We start from the raw sequence: 20,432 nt of genomic DNA on the forward strand, positions 1-20,432 counted from the left end.
GTTTTTCGCTTTTCCTTCCCAGCGGCCCACGTTATGAGGTCATCGATAAGGGCGATAAGCGCCTAGACAACGGGCGATAAACGATCCCAATAACACGTTTGAATATGAGCGATGGGCTGTATTCAGCTGCGAATCGTCCTAAAATGGGCAGTTCAGCGCACAAAAAAGGAACATGCAAAAGAGATGGGCACGGCGAGAGATACGGGAATAACGGTTGAACCCGTCCGCTGGGGGCACCTGATGCCGCTATCCGCCCTGCATGAGGCTACAGAAAGCCAAGGGGAGCTCGCTATCCTCGCTTCTCCCGCACCGCAGTGATGTAACCACAACCTCGACAAAGACCATCGTTTCTCCCACTGCAAGAGGGATATATTAGCCTTCTCTGTCTGGACCCAGAGGGTAGTGCTCAGCTTTGCAGAGGATGCGAAAAAGCAACAAACCGCATGCCTGCCTGTTTGCTCTCTGGATCCACGACGCCTCGTTGTCACTTTCTTTCTTTTTTGCACCGCCCTCCGGGTCCTTCTGCGAACCTTAGCCTGTGGCTGGAACGATCAAGAGGGCCTCGGGTTGCATCCACGACTGCTGCAAGCGGAGAAGAGTCCATTTGCAGGGAAACAACTGCGAGCCATCCTGCAGGGCGGGGAATTGGCTGCTGTATGCGTCGCTCTCCGCGCTGCCAAACGGAAGCAGCACTAAGTTAGGCCTCCTACCCTCTCTTTTGCACGGGCTAAAGGGAGGTGCGAAGTTGATGCTGGTCCGGCTATTTCCAAGCCATATTCTTCGTCTGGCCGGATATACCAGGGCTCTATGTAGTACGTATATACTTAGATATTATCGGAGTCGACTGGGGCTTTTGCGAGGAACGGAGTAATACGCAGCCTATAAAAAGGAGTACCTTATGCAAGTAACATCCCTGGCTGCATCCTCACTGGTTTCCCAAGCATGGATGGACATGGCCGCTCCTTGTCCCTATCCGCCCGTCTCTCGATGCACTCCCGACTCCTTCCTCCCGTTTCTCTCGCCTTCTCTTGTCCCTCTCTTGTCCCTTGCGGTCTCCAGCTCTTTTTTTTTTTTTTTTCGTCTCTTTCGCCGAATCTTTTAATCCACCGAGATTACATAATTACGGTTGTTCGGATGTCGGATAAAAGTAGTTGCACGAGCCGATCACGTGTATATACATCCCCGTCCGCCCGAAATAATATTAATAAAAAAAATAAAATAAACATGTCGAGAAGATGAGAAGACGAGGACTAAGAGCTACAAATTGTATTTCATTGCTTCAGCTCGCTCATGGCGGCATGTCGAGATTGTTCTCGTAACTAGCTAGCTGGAATCACTAATGTGTTCATGTCTGTAATGCTGTGAACGCTGGCCTGGCTCCTTGTACGCCGACGCCCAGCCCGAGTCCGAAATAAAAGATGAAAAGGAAAAGGGGAAAAAGGGGGCATAATAGATACATCGTTAATCATACTGGTTAGAGTGCTTGCTGTTGGTTCTTTTTCTTTTTCTTTTTTTGTTCTTTTTATTCTGTTGCTTTCGCTGATCCTTTGGAGGAAATGTCCTTCCAGTTGTCGTTGTTTGCTAATAATGCAAAGAGGCGTTTGTTGATTTGGGTTCCGACTGTCGAGTTGCAGGTGCTTGTGCAGCTTCACGGGACAGATAGGCATTGTTTCTCCATGGTTCTTGCGCTGATTTACAAGACGGAAGGCATCATATCTCTGTAGGACAGCGTTAATTATACCCCTCTCAAGTCATATCTTGCCCAATCCCCTGACGTACCTAGACTCATTCTGGACCTTCCTAACCTTCTCAACAACACGGTCGTACAGAGGGTGGTTAGGTTCCAGCCCAGTCAGTTTCTGGGTGGCGGTTTCGCAGTTCTCTTCACGAAGGATCTTGGCTAGCTCAGTGCTCTCATCGTCGCCAGATACATTCTGGAAGCGCAGAGCCTGTTCGACCGCACCCATCAGAGCATCGACCTTTTGGCCTCTCTCAGCGAGTTGGGAAGCAGGACCAATAAAGCGTTCCTTTCGGCCCAGCTTGCGGACAGGCGCACGGCCAACACGCTCCACGACATCCTCCAGGTATGGGTTAGAGATACGTTCGATAATAGCATTGACGTAAGCACGCTGCTCCTCTTCTGGGATGCCGTGCTTGTCAATAATGAGCCGAGAAGTTTCGCTTAGGGCGTCGTCAACCATCTTCTTAATACGGGGGTCAGAAAGAGCCTCGTAGATGGTCTTTTTCCCAGAGTTATACCCATAGTAGGCAGCAGTGGCGTGGCCAGTGTTAACAGTGTAGAGCTTGCGTTCAATGTATGGCTCAAGGTTGTCAACCCAGTGGATGGCCTTAATGTCTGGGTGGCCCCAGTCACCAAATGGAGTCTGGTCAACCGCCCACTCATAAAACTTCTCAATCTTGACGTTTAGACCGGCATCGGGGTCCTGAGTGGGCACGATTCGGTCAATGGCAGAGTTGGCAAATCGGGCACGGTCAGAAAGGGTGGCAAGACGGTCCTTGTCTGTATGCTCTTTGATGAAAGAGGCCAGGGAATCCGTTGCTCCAATGGCGTTCTCGCAAGCAATGACGGCAAGAGGGCGTTCGATAGTGCGGGCATCGATACCCTTTGCAATAGGAGAGGCAATGAACTTGAGGATATTGGGTCCAACAGCACAGGTGACAACTTCTGCAGTGGATATTTCACGGATGACATCCTCCATGTTATATTTTGAGTTGATGGCGCGGTAGTTGGTGATCTTCTTGACATTCTCGCCGGCAGAGCTGATCTCGGTGACGGTGTAGGACTCTGACTTCTGCAGGTTCTCGATGACCTGGTCCATCACGTCAATGAAGACGACTTCATAGTCCGACTCGTGAAGGAACTCGGCAACGAAGCCACGGCCGATGTTGCCGCCGCCGAAATGGATCGCCTTCTTGGATTGCATCTTGCTGGACGCGGACGCGGAAAGGGTAGCTGATGAAGCGGTCTTTTGCCTTGCTAGAGCTCTCGTTGAAGGAGATGTGTGGAAGAGAGAGATTGCCGAGGAGAGAGCAGTGCTGATGGCTTTTAATATCGACGTGACGGAGGTAGTGGGGAGGGCGAGGAGAGAAGAAAAGAAAAAGGAAAGGAAGTTGGGAGTTGAGGACGCCAGCTTGACGGTTGGTTCTGCGGACGGCCCTTTTATTTGTATTGTTTGCAGCGCAGGTTCTCTCCGCGCTCTCTGTCACTTCTACTCTGTACGCCTTTGGTTCGTGTAATTCACTTCCGGTGCAACCACGGGGCAGGCAAGCGAGCGAGCAAAGCAGTAAAGGATCTGAAACTTGGTTCAAGGCGAATGTCTATCGTCCAATTGAGTGGTATTCAAAGCTAGATTTGTATAGCATAAAACAGGGCTGGCAGGGAAGTAGTTTCGATGTACCAGAGACACCAGAGATAACCATATACATCCATCCTGCGCCCGAGGAGGCAAGCTATATAAGTATTCTTTTTGCTTCTTCCTTTCACTTGCCTGGACCTTCATGTCCCCAAAGTACTAGAGCAACCTCCGATGAAATCATGTCCCGCAACGCCCCCCCCTCCCTGGTCGTAACTGTAGAAGCAATCTGACTGGCTTTCGGCTTGCATGCTCTGCTCCCCACTTGGCCTGCACCCCCTTGGCCTGCGTCATCGCCTCGAATCAGAACGCAGAGACCGGAAAAAGGAAGATAACTTCTCCGGGATGGAGATTCTTGTTCCCAAGAAGAATGTTCTCAAAAGGTTTCCAGTGTAGCACCTGATAGTTGCCAGAGATCCGTCACTGATATCTGATAGGTGAAGATAAGGTAACCAGCAGTGTCACATTATCTTTCATGTCCATCTGTGTGTTCCTTAATTCGAAACAAACCCTCTGTGAACAGCTGCTACTCCCTGCTTGTTCCGATCGAGTTGCTTTCGTTCCTCCCACTAGCTTCCGTCCCTAGGCCACCCCAGCTATTCGCCAAGGAGGGATGAACAGCAATCCCGCGAGCAAGAATGCCAGGTAGGTAGTTGCGAGGCCTGTATCCTTTTCATGAAGCCTAGCATCGGCGTGGACAGGAGGTTGGCTAGCAGTTGCGACGCCGGCGATGTTACTCCGGGGGGTGAGTTCGCGACATCACCCCGTCATCCTGAAATCCTGACGGTGCGGGCTGCCCTGTACCAGGCAAGTTAGTGGGGGTTATCTTTTCTCCCTTGCTGCCCAAGCCCCTTGCTCGGGAGTTGTCCGGGTGGCGTCCCGCTAGTAACATCGCGAACGTTCCAGCTTCCGCAGCGAAGGGGGCAGGGTCGTTTCTAGTTTCTGGGATGGTAAGAGATCCAAGGCGACAAGCTTCTCTGCTCCCTGATGTGATAGACATTCATATCGTCTATGCACCAACACCTGTGTTTCTATTTTGACTGATAACGAAGAAATGGAGTTGGCATCTTGCATTATCTCGCTTAGTCACCTGTCGTTAAGCGCAAGCTTCAATTCGTAGGCCAATAATAACCGACCTGCTAATATTGTAGTAAGTATCGGGAGAAAAGTATATCTTTGCTCTCAAGGCTTCGTTTCCTTCAGTAATATTTTTCTGGCTGTGCTTTGCGTGAGGGATTTATTGACTTTCTCCCCTTCTGTTGCTTTCTAGCTTACTTGTAGGTTGGTTGGGCCGACCAGGGGGAAAGGCTGAAGGGGTTGTTGTTAGGCATAGACAGCAGCCAGCAGTTTCCCGGGCCTGTCCCTGGGCTGTTGCACTCCCCGGGCTTCTGCCCCGTGGTCATTCTGCTCCCTTTCTTCGTCTCGAACGAAACGCTGCCAGCTGAGGAACGTGGTGGGCTCGCAATGATGCACCTCTACGCTTTTGGCTCGAACGGTGCAGGCCAGTTGGCGATCGGGCACATGGAAGATGTCAATACGCCAGCGAGGTGTCTTTTCGTGGGGGACGAGCACCCTTCGCCTGCCTCGGGAGATAGAGATAGCCTCAGTCCCAGTCTCATGCAGCTCATCGCTGGCGGGAACCACACTTTGATTCGACTGGCCTGTGGCAGAGTGTACGCCGCTGGTTCCAATCTGCATGGCGAGTGTGCCACGCACGCTTCGACCCAGAATCTCCTCAGATTTCAGCGTGTCATTATCGCCGAGCCGCTTGCCGATGTTGCTCTTGCCCGGCGCGAGGCTTCCACCTTCTCCAATATCTCTGCAACATGGTCTGCTTCCTTTTTTGTAGATGTCAACAAAGACTCTATATTTGTCGCTGGGCACGGGTCAAAGGGTGAACTTGGTCTAGGGCCAGACGTCATCGAGAGGACGTTGCCAACGAAGATACCGAATTTTCCACCAGTTGGTAGAAATGTCATATCCATCGCCAGCGGTATGGCCCACACCATAGTTCTATTAGACGATGGCACAATATACGGCTGGGGAGCAGCGAGAAAAGGTCAGCTGGGAGCCGACAAGGTTAGTCAGAAGGTCGTCTGGTCGCCACAAAAGATAGTGGTGGGTGGTAATCTGCCTGGCCATATTCGAGGGATCAGCTGTGGTAGGGAGTTCACCGTACTGACAACCACCTCTTCGGCATCGTTATCTTACTCTGGCGCTTCATCAGAGTCGCTTTACATACTTGGACCAGATAAATGGGCCCTATCATCTGCTGCTCCTTCCATGGTAGCTCCATACAAGTCACTAACCGCTAGTTGGCATGGCGTATATGTACATCTCTGTGATGGCACGGTACTGGCTTGGGGTCGCAATGATAGAGGCCAATTGCCGACTGCCACAATGCCCGCTCTAGATTACCTTGCTGTTGGAAGCGAGCACGTTGTTGGCGCAATCGATCATAGGACTCTGATTGCATTTGGATGGGGTGAGCACGGCAATTGTGGCCCAGAGACTGATGAGCAAGGTAACGTTACCGGACACTGGAATGAAGTTCAACTGCCGATAGATAACAGCAGCATCGAGGCTGTTGGTGCTGGGTGCGCTACAAGTTGGGTTTTGCTATCTGAACCTGAAGTTAGATAGTATGATTCCCAAACAGTAGGTCAATCAAATAGACCACGTATCTATTTCAGTAAGCACTGTAATGGGAAATAAAATAAAATAAAATAATGTTATCCGGTCTTACCTGAGATATCCGCTGAGTTGGTGGAATTCCCACCGCGTTGTCTTCCATCCGGTTAGCGTCAATATTGTCCCGCCCGGAACTCCCTTCCATCTTAGATACACTGTCTTGGATAGTGCCTCCGATATTCTGCCGCAAGGCCTCCTATACAAACGATTTCATCAATATCAAGGAATCTATGGGTATGAGAAAGGTCTTTACCTGGTCCAGGTTTGAGTCCCAGCGAAGCATATCCTCCCTCTCTTCCTCCTCGTAGTGAGGCTCATCCCACTGGCGATCATCATCTGCTGCAACAAACAAGCTCTCATGATCTATTGGCGCGACGGGTGCAAGGGATGTGATCTGCTTCGTACCTTGCCCGTGAGAGGCTGGTGGCAGCATTGATATTTGTGGTTCGGGTTGTACCTGCGCATGTACCTGCATTGGCTGCTGCTGTTCCCTGGAAACTCCATCTCCCCCAGCACTCACTACAACTTGTTGCGCAGGTCGTGCTGGAACCTCCCGCGCCCCATTACTCTGCGATGGAACCGACTCCGTTTCATCAATGCATTCCCCACGCGTCATCAGCGTGATTTCACAAGTCATCTCAGGTATACCATAGGAGAATTGTAGAGGCCGACACGGCCGTGTATACCGAGCGGTGATGGGGACCTTGAGCGTATCTGCATGAAGAATAACAGCCCTAAAATCTCTTAAGCTGATAGCAACATGTAGTCCTTCTTCGACGCTAAAATGAACAAAGTCTCGTGTCTCGATTGCCACGGACGTATGAACCGGCTGCTTCAGTATTTCTATACACCATTAGCTGGAAGGAAAATATATGAAGATATGAATGTTAACACCAGCATACCTGTCCCGGCTATAACTTTCTCTGTATAGCTAGTGAACACTGCCCGGCCATCTTCGCAATATACGTCTAAATGCTCTGCACCACGGCCAAAATGTTCAAGTATTTCACGCAAGAATCTGGAATCCACACTCCACTGATTTTGGGAATCTGATCTACCGAAAATTGCATGCTGAACATCAGCTGGCTCATAGATGAGCTTGTAGGTCCTCAAAACACCTAATAAGAGTATGTTAATGCATGAATATTCCAGGTAAAGTTTATTGGCCCACTCACCATGCTTGCAAATCATCTGTACCACAAAACGACATTCTGTTTCCTCTGGGCTGTCAAATAACTGGGCTTTACACCTTTCAATTGCAGTATCTTTGTCCTTAAAATCGCCAGCCCGCCCCTTGAACACAGATAATAGTGCCTTAAAAATAATTCTCGTCAGCTTGGATGTTCTAATATCTATAACTAATAGGGAAGCTGTACTTTGATATATATTTGACAAGAAATCTTATCCTTTCCATTTTTGTCCTTAGTCAATGGCGTACTATATGAGTATTGTGAAAAGAAGGATGGTGCGTCCAATCTATATGATGCGTAACCTGATTTGGTAACGTTCAATGTTGACAGGCGTAGCTAGAGAGCATGATCCGGATATAAGTTAATAACCTCTTCACCTGAATAACAAACGTAAATCTCAACTGCCTTAGGAGATGTACTGCTATTGGGGAACGGTAGTAACACAGTTGAGGCTTACGCAGTCAGGCTCTGCTTCGATCGAGACAGTTTCATTGAATTTAGATAGACAAATCAATACATCACGGAGCTGCATAAGCGCCTCGGGCAATAATGTAAACGATAATGAAGCCATATTTCGGTGAGGTGAGTATTTGATCACCTTGTCTGTCGTTGAAACCGCGTCGTCTGCTTAAGAATTTCTCTATCTCAACTGCTGACTAAACAAATGAGGCTCAAGTCAGGTGCGAATTAACTTGGGCATTTTAACCTTATTATTGCGACTATGGCGAGCAGATTCCATTTCTCGAACGTGGTGCATTTGAAATTCGCAATATTTACAATAATGCGTATGGAGAGAGTAGGTTCTAACGCGACGATCTCATTTAAAGGGGCAGAGAGAAAATCCTGGAAACGCCTATGCTTCGCACGCTCATACCAGTTGGCTTCATAACAGATATATAGCAATCACAAGAGAACCTCTAGAGGCACCTTCAGAATAAACATTCAAATGAACTGCCATATGAAGAGTCACAAATGGAGTTAAAAGCAATAAAATGAAACGGAAATTTGGGTATAAAATAGCGGAACAGTCCCTTAATTTGTAGACTGAGAAGATGGAAAATTATACCAGTAAGACCTTGAATTTTGAGAAAATGGCCGATCGCGAGGCAAGATGAATATGGAATTGAAAGCCCCTTAAAGGACATGTCGGATCTTGGCATGTAACTCAGTGTCAAGGAAATTAAAGTTTGGATCAACCGTGCAGAATGGGTGCTGTGACAACAGAGTTTCGGCAGTTGGACGGTCAAAAGTATCGCTAAGAAAAGGTGTCAGTCAGTAGACGTAGGACAATATTTATTTGCGGTTAATAACAGGAGGGTGACTCACATCGTGAAACAGTCATACATGAATGCAAGAGCAGCGGGTTCAATTGCAAGTGCAACGTCCTCAGGAATAGGAGGTGCTTGGTTTAAGCTCCCCAGCTTGAAAATCGCTCCGATAGCTTCTTCTTTGCTCCATGGTCGTCGACCCGCGAACATCTCCAGGACCACACAGCCAAGTGACCATATGTCAACTTTGGCGCTATATCCTTGGCCTTGGGATTGAACTACTTCGGGGGCCATCCAGAAAACTGAACCCTGCATGGAATTGGTAACATCATTACCATAAATGTTATCACTCTTCTTCGAGATACCAAAATCGGAAATTTTGCATGCACCATCAAGATCAAGCAAAATGTTATCAGCTTTTAGATCTCGATGAAGAATTCCCTGGTCATGCAGATAAGCAAGACCACTTAGCACTTGGCGGTTCAAGGATTTCACAACACTCTCTTCGAATTTTCCATGTTTTCGAAGACAACTTCCAATACTACCTCCGGGAATATATTCAAGATAAATCGATATCGAAAGGTCCCCTCGCTCGCATCCGAGGTATTGAACGATATTAGGGTGTTCTAAATGCTGCATGGTGTCAATTTCTTGGTCCATGGCAGCAACCAGTTCTTTAACGCGGTCTTTGTCATAATTGGCAGCTTTTTGGTTCACCTCAACCTGTTTCACAGCTAAAATTTCACCAGTATTGGCGTTGATACCCAGGTAAACTCTTCCATATGTTCCTTTTCCGATCAGTTGACCCCTGATGATACGGAAAGTAGGTTGACGCTGTGGAAGCTTCCCTTGTTGTATCATTGCAGAGGGTTGTTGTGGTATTGGGTCCAAATCACTTAATCGTGTCCCTGGCTTTGGGCTAATTTGCATTATTTTAGCACCAAACATTTTGGTACTCTTCCTTCGAAGGATCCCAGATGCAGCTGCACCCTTGTTTTGTATACTCTGGTGTCGGTTCACTTGATGGGCTCCCTTTGCTACTTCACGAATGGATTTCATTCTGTTCAATCCTCCTGAGCGTGACAAGTTCCGGTGCGCCACGGTACTTGGTATTCTCTTTGCTTTAAGTGTTGATTCTGCTGACCCTAGCACATCTGGAAGGTCCGTCATGGTTGTATATCCCGTCGTCGTACCAGTAGTTTGTGTTGTAGCGGCACTGATATCTGTTGCTTCCGATTCTGCTTCATCCCGAGAGGATGGCCCAGAAGGTGATAAGGGTGGAGACTGGGCATTCCCATCCAGGTAAGGTTCATCTAGGTCAACACCCGGGAAAAAGTCGTCTAGATGATCAATCATCCCTTCCACGGGGGGTCTGCTTGCCCAAATATCATCCCTGACGAATGATTCACGTCGTCTGTCGTAATCGCGATCATCCGTAGATGGGTTGCTTGTGTCAGCATCAGCGGAATTCTGATTTTCAGTTCCATCGAACATGGAACTTCCTGGGAAATTCCCCCCAGAGACTCCTGCCGTGGTTGGTGATTTGAATGCCACAGAACGGCCCTTGACAGACCTAGGCTCTGTATTAACCTTCAGAGTCGGTTTCAGTTCCTCGATTTTAGAGCTGCTTGCAACCGGTTTCCTCTTAGCCTGGGGAGGGGCCGGTCGTGCTATAGGTTTGGCGAAAAGGCCAGAATCAGAATCTTCATCTGAATCCTCTTGTGGTAAGGGAGATTTGGCAAACGGAACGGTAGATTCCTGGAAATCGAAATCAGGACCATAAGACTTTCGTGTTTGTAGTGTTGGTTTCGATGGCAGCGTAGAATCTGATGATGCAGCAGGACGCTCATTTGGTTGGCTAGTCCATTCGCTGACAGGATTTCGAACAGCGTTATCATTATCTCTTTCGATATTTTCACTGCGAACCGGCACATTTTTCTCGGAAAATGCAGCCGTACCTGGTGATATGGCACCAGACTCAGAGAGGCGAGATTCTGTCCTCACTGCACTGTCAGCAGGATGGTTGGGAACAGTAGATGATCCCATGGGTGTTCCAATTACTCCTGACATCTTTCCAACACTCGCTAAAGCAGCCCCTAGACCAAAGCCAATCCCTGGAGAATTAGATTTGGTATCTGAGGAAGCTTGCCTGTGGAAATCTGGCTGGAACTCCTTTGAATTCCTCGTTCGGAGATCCTCAGGTTTCTTGCTAAGGGAGTTGACTTTAGTGAGGGTATTCGACTCCGATGGGGCTAGTGGTGGCTTGCGCAACGGAATCAGAGTCTCTTGTCTTTTATCCTCATATGGAGAAGTTCGAGGAGCGTTGAAATCGATAACACGATCGCCTTTGATACTAACAGCAGTATTTCCAGTAGTGATTTCTGTTCGTTGTATTCTATCCTTCCTGGATTCAAGGTAAGCCTTCTGTTTACGTTCGGCATCGCGGAGATGCTGTTCGTGCGCACGTTGTATGAGGACTTCCTTTTCTTGGTCGGACGAAAAGTTTAAGTTAGAGGCCTGGCCTCCGTTAGGAGTTGGAAAGACACTTGTATTGGATAAGCCATTCTGGGACCTCTCCGCTGGAGGAACTCGTCGTGCTGTAGAAACTCGAGTTGCACTATCATCTTCAGTCATATCCAATGGAACTCTGTAACCGTTCACTGACCGTTCAAAAGTGACCCCTAAACCCGCTGATGGTGGCATGGCAATACTCTGGATGAAGAACTTCAAACTACCCAAGTGGTCAGATCTGGCACGACGATTGACAACAAGCATAGTGTCACTAAGGGGTTCTTCGTGCATGATCTGACCGGGCTCAGTGAGGTAAATCAAAGCGCTTCCGGGATCTTTGATACCGACACTATTGCAAATGAGTGCCCGGAGTGAATCAGCAGCATCAACATCGGAAACGTCAATCAAGCGGAAGTTCCATCCATCAACTGTTCCAAATACAAATTTCTTGGCGGGTGAAGGTGGTGGTATACCCCACGACTGGCCTCGAGGTTTGTCGTAATCTGGTACAGTCGATGGTACCTGACAGGAAGTGGCAAAAGGGGGAGTATTGCGGACGCCAACCCCCGGGCTTGTTGGAGAATCAAACATCTCGTCGGAGGATTGATGATGACTCTCATGGTTGTTCTTTTTCCTAAATATGTGGAACAGACTTTTGCCCTGAGTATGGGGAGTTTCATTCACTTGTTTCTGCTGTTCTTGCGGAGAGGAGTTGTGCCCAGCACGCCAGTCTCCGAGTGCAGCACCGATGCTGGTCCGAATAGAGGAATTTGGACCGCTGGGAGCAGTCCCACCCTGAGATGATAAGCCACGGCTCATAGTTGAGTCAGAACTATTTCGTTTATTGTGATGACTGGGAGAAGCAAGAGATGCAAATTGAGCGGCAGGGCTATTAGCATGAGATTTACTGTCAGAGTATGTCGGAGGTGGGAAACCCGTGTCACTTGAAATTGATGGACTCTGCTTTCGACGAAGGGTACCATCATGTCCATTACCATCATTTGTCGCGGTGTCAGTGTTCGGAACAGTCATATGTTGACTTGAATACTGTCTTTGTGTAGTATTTGATGTGTCAACTTCAGCAAACTGGGGCCCAGGGCTGTTTTCGGAGGCAACATTATTCGATACAGCTGACATGGGTTCCCGGTTCAGATTGGGTGAGTTTTCTATCCCGCCATCTGTGGATGCACTGTGTGAAGCCGCATTTTCGTAATACCGCCCATGTCCGCCGGTGTCAGATCCAAGGGTACTAGAAATCCGCCGAATGAGCTTACACATACGTTTCCCTTCTTCCCGCTCGCGGGCATGATCCCATCCGGTCCCACTTTTGACACACTCCTTTGCTAGTTGAGGGTATACAACTTGATGCATTTTGCCAAGGTTGCCCCTCGAGCCCAGCTCGAGAAATGTAGACCCTTTTAGATCTAATGCTTTGAATGTCTCCTGCCAGTCTTGCGAAAAGCCATTGTTAGCTAGCCAGAGTAACACCCGATCCAACGGCCATTTTTCTGCATCACCATGAGGTATGGCTCCATTTGATTGCGTTGCATTAGCATTGTTCGAGGTTTGGTTGGTATGTTGTTGAATATCAGAGGGAGGTAATGTTGCCTGGGGATTGGAGTTATATGTTGTCACGATCGATTGTCCAGTAGGAATCGAATCTAGTTGGGCGGATTGGGGTATTGATAGCTGATATGGTCTTTGGGCCAGGTGATGTTGGGCTATCCCTTCATTTGGCTGTTGTTGTTTGTAATATTGTTGTCTGAAGGTCCCGAAATCTTGTTGCTGTTGATAAGGGTAAGGATCCCGGCCGCCGAACTGAAAATGAGACTCGTGCGTAACAAGAGGCGGAATTCCTACACCTGGACCAAATGTCCCTCTTCCTGGAATATAAGTGGCAGATGTGAGAGGCGGGTCATCAGCGCTCATGGTGGGCTGTATAGAAAGGGACCCTTGCTTTCGTTGTTGTTGATACGCTGCTAAATGCTGATTTTGAGCGTGGTTTACCGGCATTATCGGGGGCGGGGGCGGATATTGTTGGTTCATCCCTTGTCTCGACCAGTTATGCTGCATCCCCTGGAGCGCATATGATGAGGTTGGTGGAGGTCCTGGCGGCGGCGGTAGAGTTATGCCATGGGAGGCTTGAGTTCGAGGCGGAGGAGGAGGAAAGGGGATATGACCCTGAGGAAGAGTTCCCATGGGAGCTCCAGGGATATATTGTTGACGTTGTCCGTCCATAATTAATCTGTCTATCAGCTTTCAACTGTCAGGCCGGTTAAATTGTGCTTTTCTTAGCACCTCCTTCCACCTTGGTAACTATCCTTTTTGCGCCCCTTAAACCCGAAGAAACGCCCAGATTCTAGAATCGAGGACCTGCCAACGATATTATGTTGACATTCCGTCAGCCCAACATCCTCGGCACCTTATCAGCACCCTCAGCCAACTATATAGGGTTGTGAATGGCGATTTTCGACTGCCTATCTGGCCACGGCAGAAAGCAGGATGGATAAAAGAGGGGGTGCAGCGAAGAAGTGATTGGCTCACTCTGGCGTCTCGATAGTTTGGTTGGCAGCAGTGCGAACTGTCGGTCAGAGGTGAAAAGTAATGAGACTAAATGGTAAGATGTCGAAAGCGCAATGTAAGGTACTGGTCTTAATGTCCGATTAACAGTCGAACATAAGGAGATGCGAGGGAGCACAGCTACCCTGGAACATGTAACTAAGGACGAAGGGCGCTAATTATCACAGCAGCTGAATCCCACGCAGGAAGGCCTTGAGCGGTCCGATTGGTCCCAGTTCAGCTAGCCGACTATCAAGGTGAAACGAGAGAAAGGGAGCACGCAGCAAAACAACGGGCTCCAGGCGCAAAGTGGGAGGAATAGAGGGAGAACGAGGCCGCCGTCGCGCGCTAAACGACAAGCAAAGACGCCTTTTTTGCTTTGTCCTTTTTTCTTCTCTTTTTTTCTCCCTGCGAGGTCGAAGGAGGAAAAAGTAAAGTTGGGCCCGAGCGCGCACCCAAAAAAAGAAAAGTGGATATTCACGTGATTTATGTTTAGGTAATATTATTTATTATGTAAGCAACGGCTTCCTGATATGTTGATTTCTTGCGGCGAGAAGGAGATGACGGAGTACCAAGAGCAAGGAAAGGCAGAAGGGCGAGGAAGACATGACGCGCTGCATTTACCATCGCTCCTCTCTGGACAGGATCCAGTAAATACGCGCATACAGAAGAAGGCAGGCCTCCAGGATGTGGCTGAGATTCCTTGAGGTACACATGGACATCCAAACTAGGTTGAAATGTTTCTTTAACTGACTTGGTTTATCTAGGTGTGGCTTACCGCCAGGGTAATAATCATATAAACAGCTCCCCCTACTAAAATACTGTTTCTGCTGATACCTTGCAGCTTCTGGCAAGTCCAACTTTCCATCGAGCCGTCCAACGCATTCACAAGTCGGTCCAAGAGTTCAGATATGGCAAGGCGCCGGAAGATATGGGAGGGACAAACATAGATGGTATTTGGCTTTTACCTTCATCATACATTTGCCATGCTGACATGGGCTACCTTCTAAAGGACCAGGTCTCGGGAAGTACTTCGAGTATTTTCGAGAGGAGCTTCGAAACCAGCTTGGGAGAAAACCACCTAGGTCATAAGTGCATATATACCTCCACAGATATGCAATCTCAGTTTTTCTTTTTTTTCGGTCTGGTGTTTCGAATTCCATCTATTTTTCTCGCTCCGGTTTCTTGAAGACATCATTACGAGATATAAGTTAAGGTTCCACCATGAAGCTCTCATTTGACGTGTGACCCGTTCGCAGTTGCCGTTAGTCCAACCCCCTTAGTGCAACTTGGTAAATATATATGATGTGACAAATATATGCCAAATTATGCCCTATTTCTACAATTTACTCCTAGAATTATTTGTAAATAGTGGTTTAATACGGAGTACCAAATAGAGACCTCAAAAACAGTCTGATGTGCGATACCCGCAACCTCTCTGTTTCTCCCTGTATCGGAAGTATTTGATGCAAAACGTGGCTAATAATTAGGTAGTCATCTTTACTTGTTTCGTGTATCTAACGCAGCCTGTATGGCCTGTTCTTCGTTTTTATCTACGGAATATCAACAACAATTCTATATACTCAATTTCATCGTCAGCCCAACGAAATGGCAGAAAACTTACAAGTAGAACATATCCATCGATTTGTGTACTGAAAAGAGGATCCGATATACGGCCAATTCAATGGAACATAATATGCTAGACAGGAAAGTGCGACACGCTTTAATTAATGGAAAGGAGAGCACTGTTAATTGCCTGATTCTCGAGATCAGGGCTGGCTGTGAGGAGTAAGCAACTGGATGGTTAATATCCCATAGACCAAATTGTCCTCCCCCAATGCATTTCCGCATCAACTCTTCATTACCCAGCAAAAAACGAATGAATTGAGGCCATTTTCAGTATAACTAGTTGATTATATTGCTAGTCGGGTTAACATCTCTTTGCGGAGGTATACTTCCAGGTAAAGGAACAGTCTTAAAACGAACGGCCACTTCGCCGTTGTGGTACTTGCCAACAGCGGGAGATAACAGGATCCTGCCGACCAGTGGTCCACACCCCTATGAGACAAAAGGCATATAGACACCAAGGTTCTCAAGTCAACTTTGAGCGATCCAAGATGTCGAAATAGTCTAGATCTAGAATCTCCAGGCCACATTCAAATATCATGTTACATGGCAGCATATCATCATGAATGACAGATATATGTTATCCCATTGGGCTCTAACATCCCACCACTATTTGGCAGCTTTTATTCGCCTATTCTAACACAATAGAGCCCGAGGCCTGCCATGAGGCTACTGACTTTGAAATATAATATCACGATGGTGGCGCTCATGTTATAAACCTAGTCGTTGTCCCGGGCTTGAGTTCGTTCAGTCTGTTCAGCGGAGAGACACATACTGTGGCTTTCTGATGTCTTACGTGAAACTTCACATAAAATCAAGGAGATTCACAAGTATTGTTTGACACAAACTTCATGAATTGCGCTTCAGGCAAGACGCGTTGCACGGAATGTTGTGCATTTATGACGGCAAGTATGTAAGCTCGTAGTAGATCAGGTAGGTTAGAGGTGTCCAGTGGTCTATCAGATTAGCCCATCCGGAAACAACTTCTAGATGTTCAATAAGCAGGAATGATATCAAAGTAGGAAATATAAGGTTGAAAGCTCTGGTCCTGGAAAAATACAATGACAAGGGTGTAAAAACGCAGTAGATAAGCCGAAAAATAGCCAACCGGCCTTGATGGCAACTAGAGGATGAGCCTTTTTGTTTCCCAGAATGAAGAGAGGGAATCACAGGAAATATGGATCGGATGAGAGAGGTGATGAGAGTTAGGCACCTGAGCACCTGGAAATGAACGTGAACCTCTTTTTTGAATGATTCAGCAGTGCATAAAGACAGCAAATGGCATAGCCAAAGCAGGGCATTATTTAGCCGACCTCTCTGCAAATTGTAAGACTCATGGAATGCGGTTGCTGTGAGACATACAGGGCTAAGAACAAGTCAAAGCCCTTCTCAACGATGAAAGAACCAAGGCAGGCCTTAAACCTGAGAGTAAAAGTATAATGTGAATGGCGGAGCCTCCACATCTATGGTTCAATTTCTGGGCAGTGATTCCGCTCCAAAGCCCAGAACCAAAGAGGCCATAGGAAAGGTACTGGATCGAATCGAACACGAGAAGGAGGGGAAATGCGGGTGAAGGAAAAGAAACAAGAAAGAACAAGGGAAGAGAAAAAGTATGGATATTAGCAGTGTTGAGCCAAAGGCCAGCCGCAGGAGTACGAGTGGTATGGGATACGGATGTATGGAGTTGCCTAAAGTTTTCGTTCAATTGAATTGAACAGCTGCAATAAGAAGTATATCCCGGAGGCAAACCCAAGTGACTTTTCTAGCGATTGGCAGAGGTACCGAAGGCTTCAACGTCATGTATCTTATGCGTTTCAGAAGCCTTGGATACAATGATGACCAGCGAATCTTCAACCCCAGGAGGCGGTTTGGTAACACAAGGGGCGAATGGTGTAAAACGGTCAAAGGTATCTCGTGATATAGATAGACTCATCATTGATGAAGCGTTTCTATCTCTCCGGCGTACCTTTGGCTCATCTCCTGAAGCATGGCTACCCAATATCTATCCGATGGCGACTCGATATTAGCGAGGAGGAGCGGGCATGGACCCGCCAAGAAGGGCGGAAGACATCAAAATCCAACGACACCAATGCAAAAAGAACAACATCGGCGGCCAAAGAGAAGGGGGGAAAAAAAACAATAAGCAGACAGAGCCTGCATCCCGCATGAATCCAGTGGCATTTGATGGATTCGGCCTGTATGGATGCTTCTGGAGCTGTATTCTGGTATTCATTTGAGCACTCGCAGACGTCGGGGTCTGCCCTTTCTTAGCTTCAGCCAGCGAGATCAACGCCATGTTCGCCGATGACAAGTATCTAGGGCTACGATACAGCTTCATTCTTTTTCGTTAGCATATAGAAGGTACTTGGCTAGAAAGATTTTTAAACTCTGCTTCAGGTAACACAAGCAATTGAGGGTTGTACCGAGTACGTCTTAGTGACTGCCGACTACCATCCTGCAACTGCAGCAAGGTCCGATACTTGGTTGCACCCTTGCACACTCCTCTCTGGTACGGAGTAGCGGTTCCATCATTGTGAGGTCCCTGTACCCCAGATCCCGGCTAACTCGACTAGTTGAAGTTGGTGTCCCAGCGGAACCAGGAAACGAAGGAGGAGGAGCAGCCAACCACCGTCAGCACGGCCACTGGATAGGAATTCCTGGGTTAGTGCTATTCATAGATCCTCTGCAATTGGGATATCGACTGACTTGGGATTAGCCAACTAGTAGTTAACAAATCAAGCTGTCCGAGGGTAGTCAAGCAAGCCATCTTCTGGCCTTCGGGTCGAACAACACACCACCAGCGGAGAGTCCCTTAAGCGAGAGGAACCAGCCGCTTCGCGAGTCCAGCCAGACTGAGGAAGAGCATCGAGCGTTACTGTAAGTTTGAACTCAGCCAGAGCAGGCTAGAGTGCCGCCCATCAGTCTGGACCTGCAGCCTCCAAACGCAAAATCCCCGGAGCAGCCCAGGATGTCGGAAATATAGTCTAAATCAATCCCTCAATTCAGCCAGCTCTAATTCCAAGCTTGAGCTAGTCAGTTAACTAGGCCAAACCACCTGGCTTTCGCCACAAAAGCTTTTGCCCAAGACTTCTGGAGGCTCACCTAGCTCCAATTCTAATCGGCCTGCGGGAAAAAGCTCTCTACAGTCAATTTTCGCAACCACGTCTTTCTTCAATATCTTCTTTTTTTCCCTGGGCAAGGCTGACGGTAGCATCACTGCTCTAGAACAGGCAGGATTGGATTGCTCTCCTCGCTAATACCTGGAATGCAAGATTGAATTCTGATTCTCGCTAATATTTGACGTTTTCGACCAATTCCAGAGCAGCCGGCGTTGACAGATGTTGATGCTATTCAACTTCTTGAGATGAGGAGCTAGAAAGTTTAATATCCCGAAATGGACTCTATGAGCTGTCCTGGAGAAGATAAAAAGGGATGCATTTCTCTAAAATTCTCCCCCTTTTTTTTATCAAGTCTGAATCTAAGCAACTGAGATACTTACCTTAGGAGGCGATTCAAGATGGCGAAAATTCTTTACTTCTTTTTGCTCTCTCTCCTGAGTAGGTTACCCCATATTTCAGCCCCTGCCATAACTACTACCCTGCAAAGGCTAATTGAACCTTATAGCCGCGTTGTCTTTGGCCATCCCCGGCCATGACAATAGCGAGTGTGCCAGCTGGTGTAAGGACAACTTTGCTAAATGTGGATACAAGAACGTCGGAGCTTGTGTCTCAGAGGCTGCTCACAATGGATTTGAATGTTGCTGTGGACCAGTATGTTTTTCCTCCATAAGCTTCCCTTCCCTGTCATTTTTTCTGCTATATCGAGAGGTCCGGGGCTAATTTACTTGACCAACAGTGCAAGTCTCCACTGTTCTGCAAAAACCACCAATGCATCTGCCCACCTAACACATGCGGAAACGATTGCAAGGAGGTGTGTGATATTGCACCTTGCATTTATGTACCTTCCAGCACATATGTATAACTAACGAAATTTCAACATTGTAGTGCAAAGCTCCTAAGCAGTGCATTTATGGCCAATGCACTTGCCCATCTGGTACTTGTGGAAATGACTGCAAAGAGTGCAAGGCACCCAAGCAGTGCAAGGATGGTCAATGTGTTTGTCCCAAGGACACCTGTGGTATTGACTGTAAAGAATGCAAAGCCCCTAAGCAATGCATCAATGGACAGTGTACTTGCGCATTAGGAACATGTGGCAATGACTGCAAGCAATGCAAAGCTCCTATGCAGTGCAAGGATGGTCAGTGTGTCTGCCCCAAAGATACCTGTGGAAGCGACTGTAAGGAGGTACGTATCATTTTCTTCTATAACAACTCGAGTTAGCTGTTAATAATTTGGAATACAGTGCAAATCTCCCAAGCAATGCAAGGACGGCCAGTGTGTCTGCCCAAAGGACACTTGTGGGCCGGACTGTAAGAGATGCCCCCTTGGAAAGGAATGCAACAACGGACAGTGTGTCTGTCCTAAAGATACATGTGGACCAGATTGCAAGAAATGTCCCCTCGGAAAAGAATGCAGAAATGGACAGTGTGTTTGCCCTAGGGACACCTGCGGATTCGACTGCAAAAAATGCCAGCACCCTAAGCTTTGTATTTACGGCCGATGTGTGTGCCCTAAGGATACTTGCGGAGCTGAGTGCAAGATATGCCAACGTCCCAAGGAATGCATGAATGGCCAGTGTGTCTGCCCCAAGGATACCTGTGGGTTTGATTGCAAGAAATGCCAACACCCCAAGCAGTGTGTATACGGTCAATGTGTCTGCCCTAAAGATACTTGCGGACCAGACTGCAAGAGGTGTCCCCCAGGCAAAGAATGCAAGAACGGCCAATGCGTCTGTCCAAAAGATACATGTGGAAATGACTGCAAGAAGTGTCCACACCCTAAACAGTGTATCTATGGCCAATGCGTTTGTCCAAAGGATACTTGCGGCTTTGATTGCAAGAAGTGTGAAGACCCTAAGAAATGTATCAATGGCCAATGTGTTTGTCCAAAAGATACCTGCGGTTCCGATTGCAAGAGATGCGAGCACCCTCGAGAGTGTAAAAATGGCCAATGCGTTTGTCCAAGTGATACCTGTGGGCATGACTGCAAAAAGTGCGAGCATCCCAAGAAGTGTGTGTATGGTCAATGTGTCTGCCTTCCAGGAACATGTGGCAAGGACTGCAGAAAGGTATGTTGTGAATGAACCCTAAACTC

At 47.8% G+C, this 20,432-nt stretch overlaps 5 protein-coding genes across 5 annotated transcripts; 2 read left to right on the forward strand and 3 right to left on the reverse strand.

Annotated features, from left to right (window-relative positions):
- Nucleotides 1-1,522: 1,522 nt before the first annotated feature.
- ARB_05379 (mannitol dehydrogenase, putative) lies at nt 1,523-3,521 on the reverse strand (the record flags this gene model as incomplete). Its single annotated transcript, XM_003015936.1, has 3 exons — nt 1,523-1,646; nt 1,780-3,221; nt 3,420-3,521. 3 exons carry the CDS (start codon nt 3,519-3,521, stop codon nt 1,523-1,525), a joined length of 1,668 nt encoding a protein of 555 aa, XP_003015982.1.
- A 1,320-nt stretch (nt 3,522-4,841) lies between these two features.
- Nucleotides 4,842-6,017, forward strand: ARB_05380 (alpha-tubulin suppressor protein Aats1, putative; the record flags this gene model as incomplete). Its single annotated transcript, XM_003015937.1, has 1 exon — nt 4,842-6,017. The coding sequence occupies one exon, from the start codon at nt 4,842-4,844 to the stop codon at nt 6,015-6,017; it is 1,176 nt and encodes a 391-aa protein (XP_003015983.1).
- Nucleotides 6,018-6,261: 244 nt separating this feature from the next.
- Nucleotides 6,262-7,256, reverse strand: ARB_05381 (uncharacterized protein; the record flags this gene model as incomplete). Its single annotated transcript, XM_003015938.1, has 2 exons — nt 6,262-6,908; nt 6,968-7,256. The coding sequence occupies 2 exons, from the start codon at nt 7,254-7,256 to the stop codon at nt 6,262-6,264; spliced, it is 936 nt and encodes a 311-aa protein (XP_003015984.1).
- A 1,133-nt stretch (nt 7,257-8,389) lies between these two features.
- Nucleotides 8,390-13,272, reverse strand: ARB_05382 (MAP kinase kinase kinase (Bck1), putative; the record flags this gene model as incomplete). Its single annotated transcript, XM_003015939.1, has 2 exons — nt 8,390-8,510; nt 8,582-13,272. 2 exons carry the CDS (start codon nt 13,270-13,272, stop codon nt 8,390-8,392), a joined length of 4,812 nt encoding a protein of 1,603 aa, XP_003015985.1.
- Nucleotides 13,273-19,906: 6,634 nt separating this feature from the next.
- ARB_05383 (uncharacterized protein) lies at nt 19,907-20,428 on the forward strand (the record flags this gene model as incomplete). The annotated part of the gene is made up of 1 exon (XM_003015940.1): nt 19,907-20,428. One exon carries the CDS (start codon nt 19,907-19,909, stop codon nt 20,426-20,428), a length of 522 nt encoding a protein of 173 aa, XP_003015986.1.
- Nucleotides 20,429-20,432: the final 4 nt, after the last annotated feature.

This window comes from Trichophyton benhamiae (assembly GCF_000151125.1).
Source record: "Trichophyton benhamiae CBS 112371 chromosome Unknown contig01145.0, whole genome shotgun sequence".
Taxonomy (NCBI): Eukaryota; Fungi; Ascomycota; class Eurotiomycetes; order Onygenales; family Arthrodermataceae; genus Trichophyton; species Trichophyton benhamiae.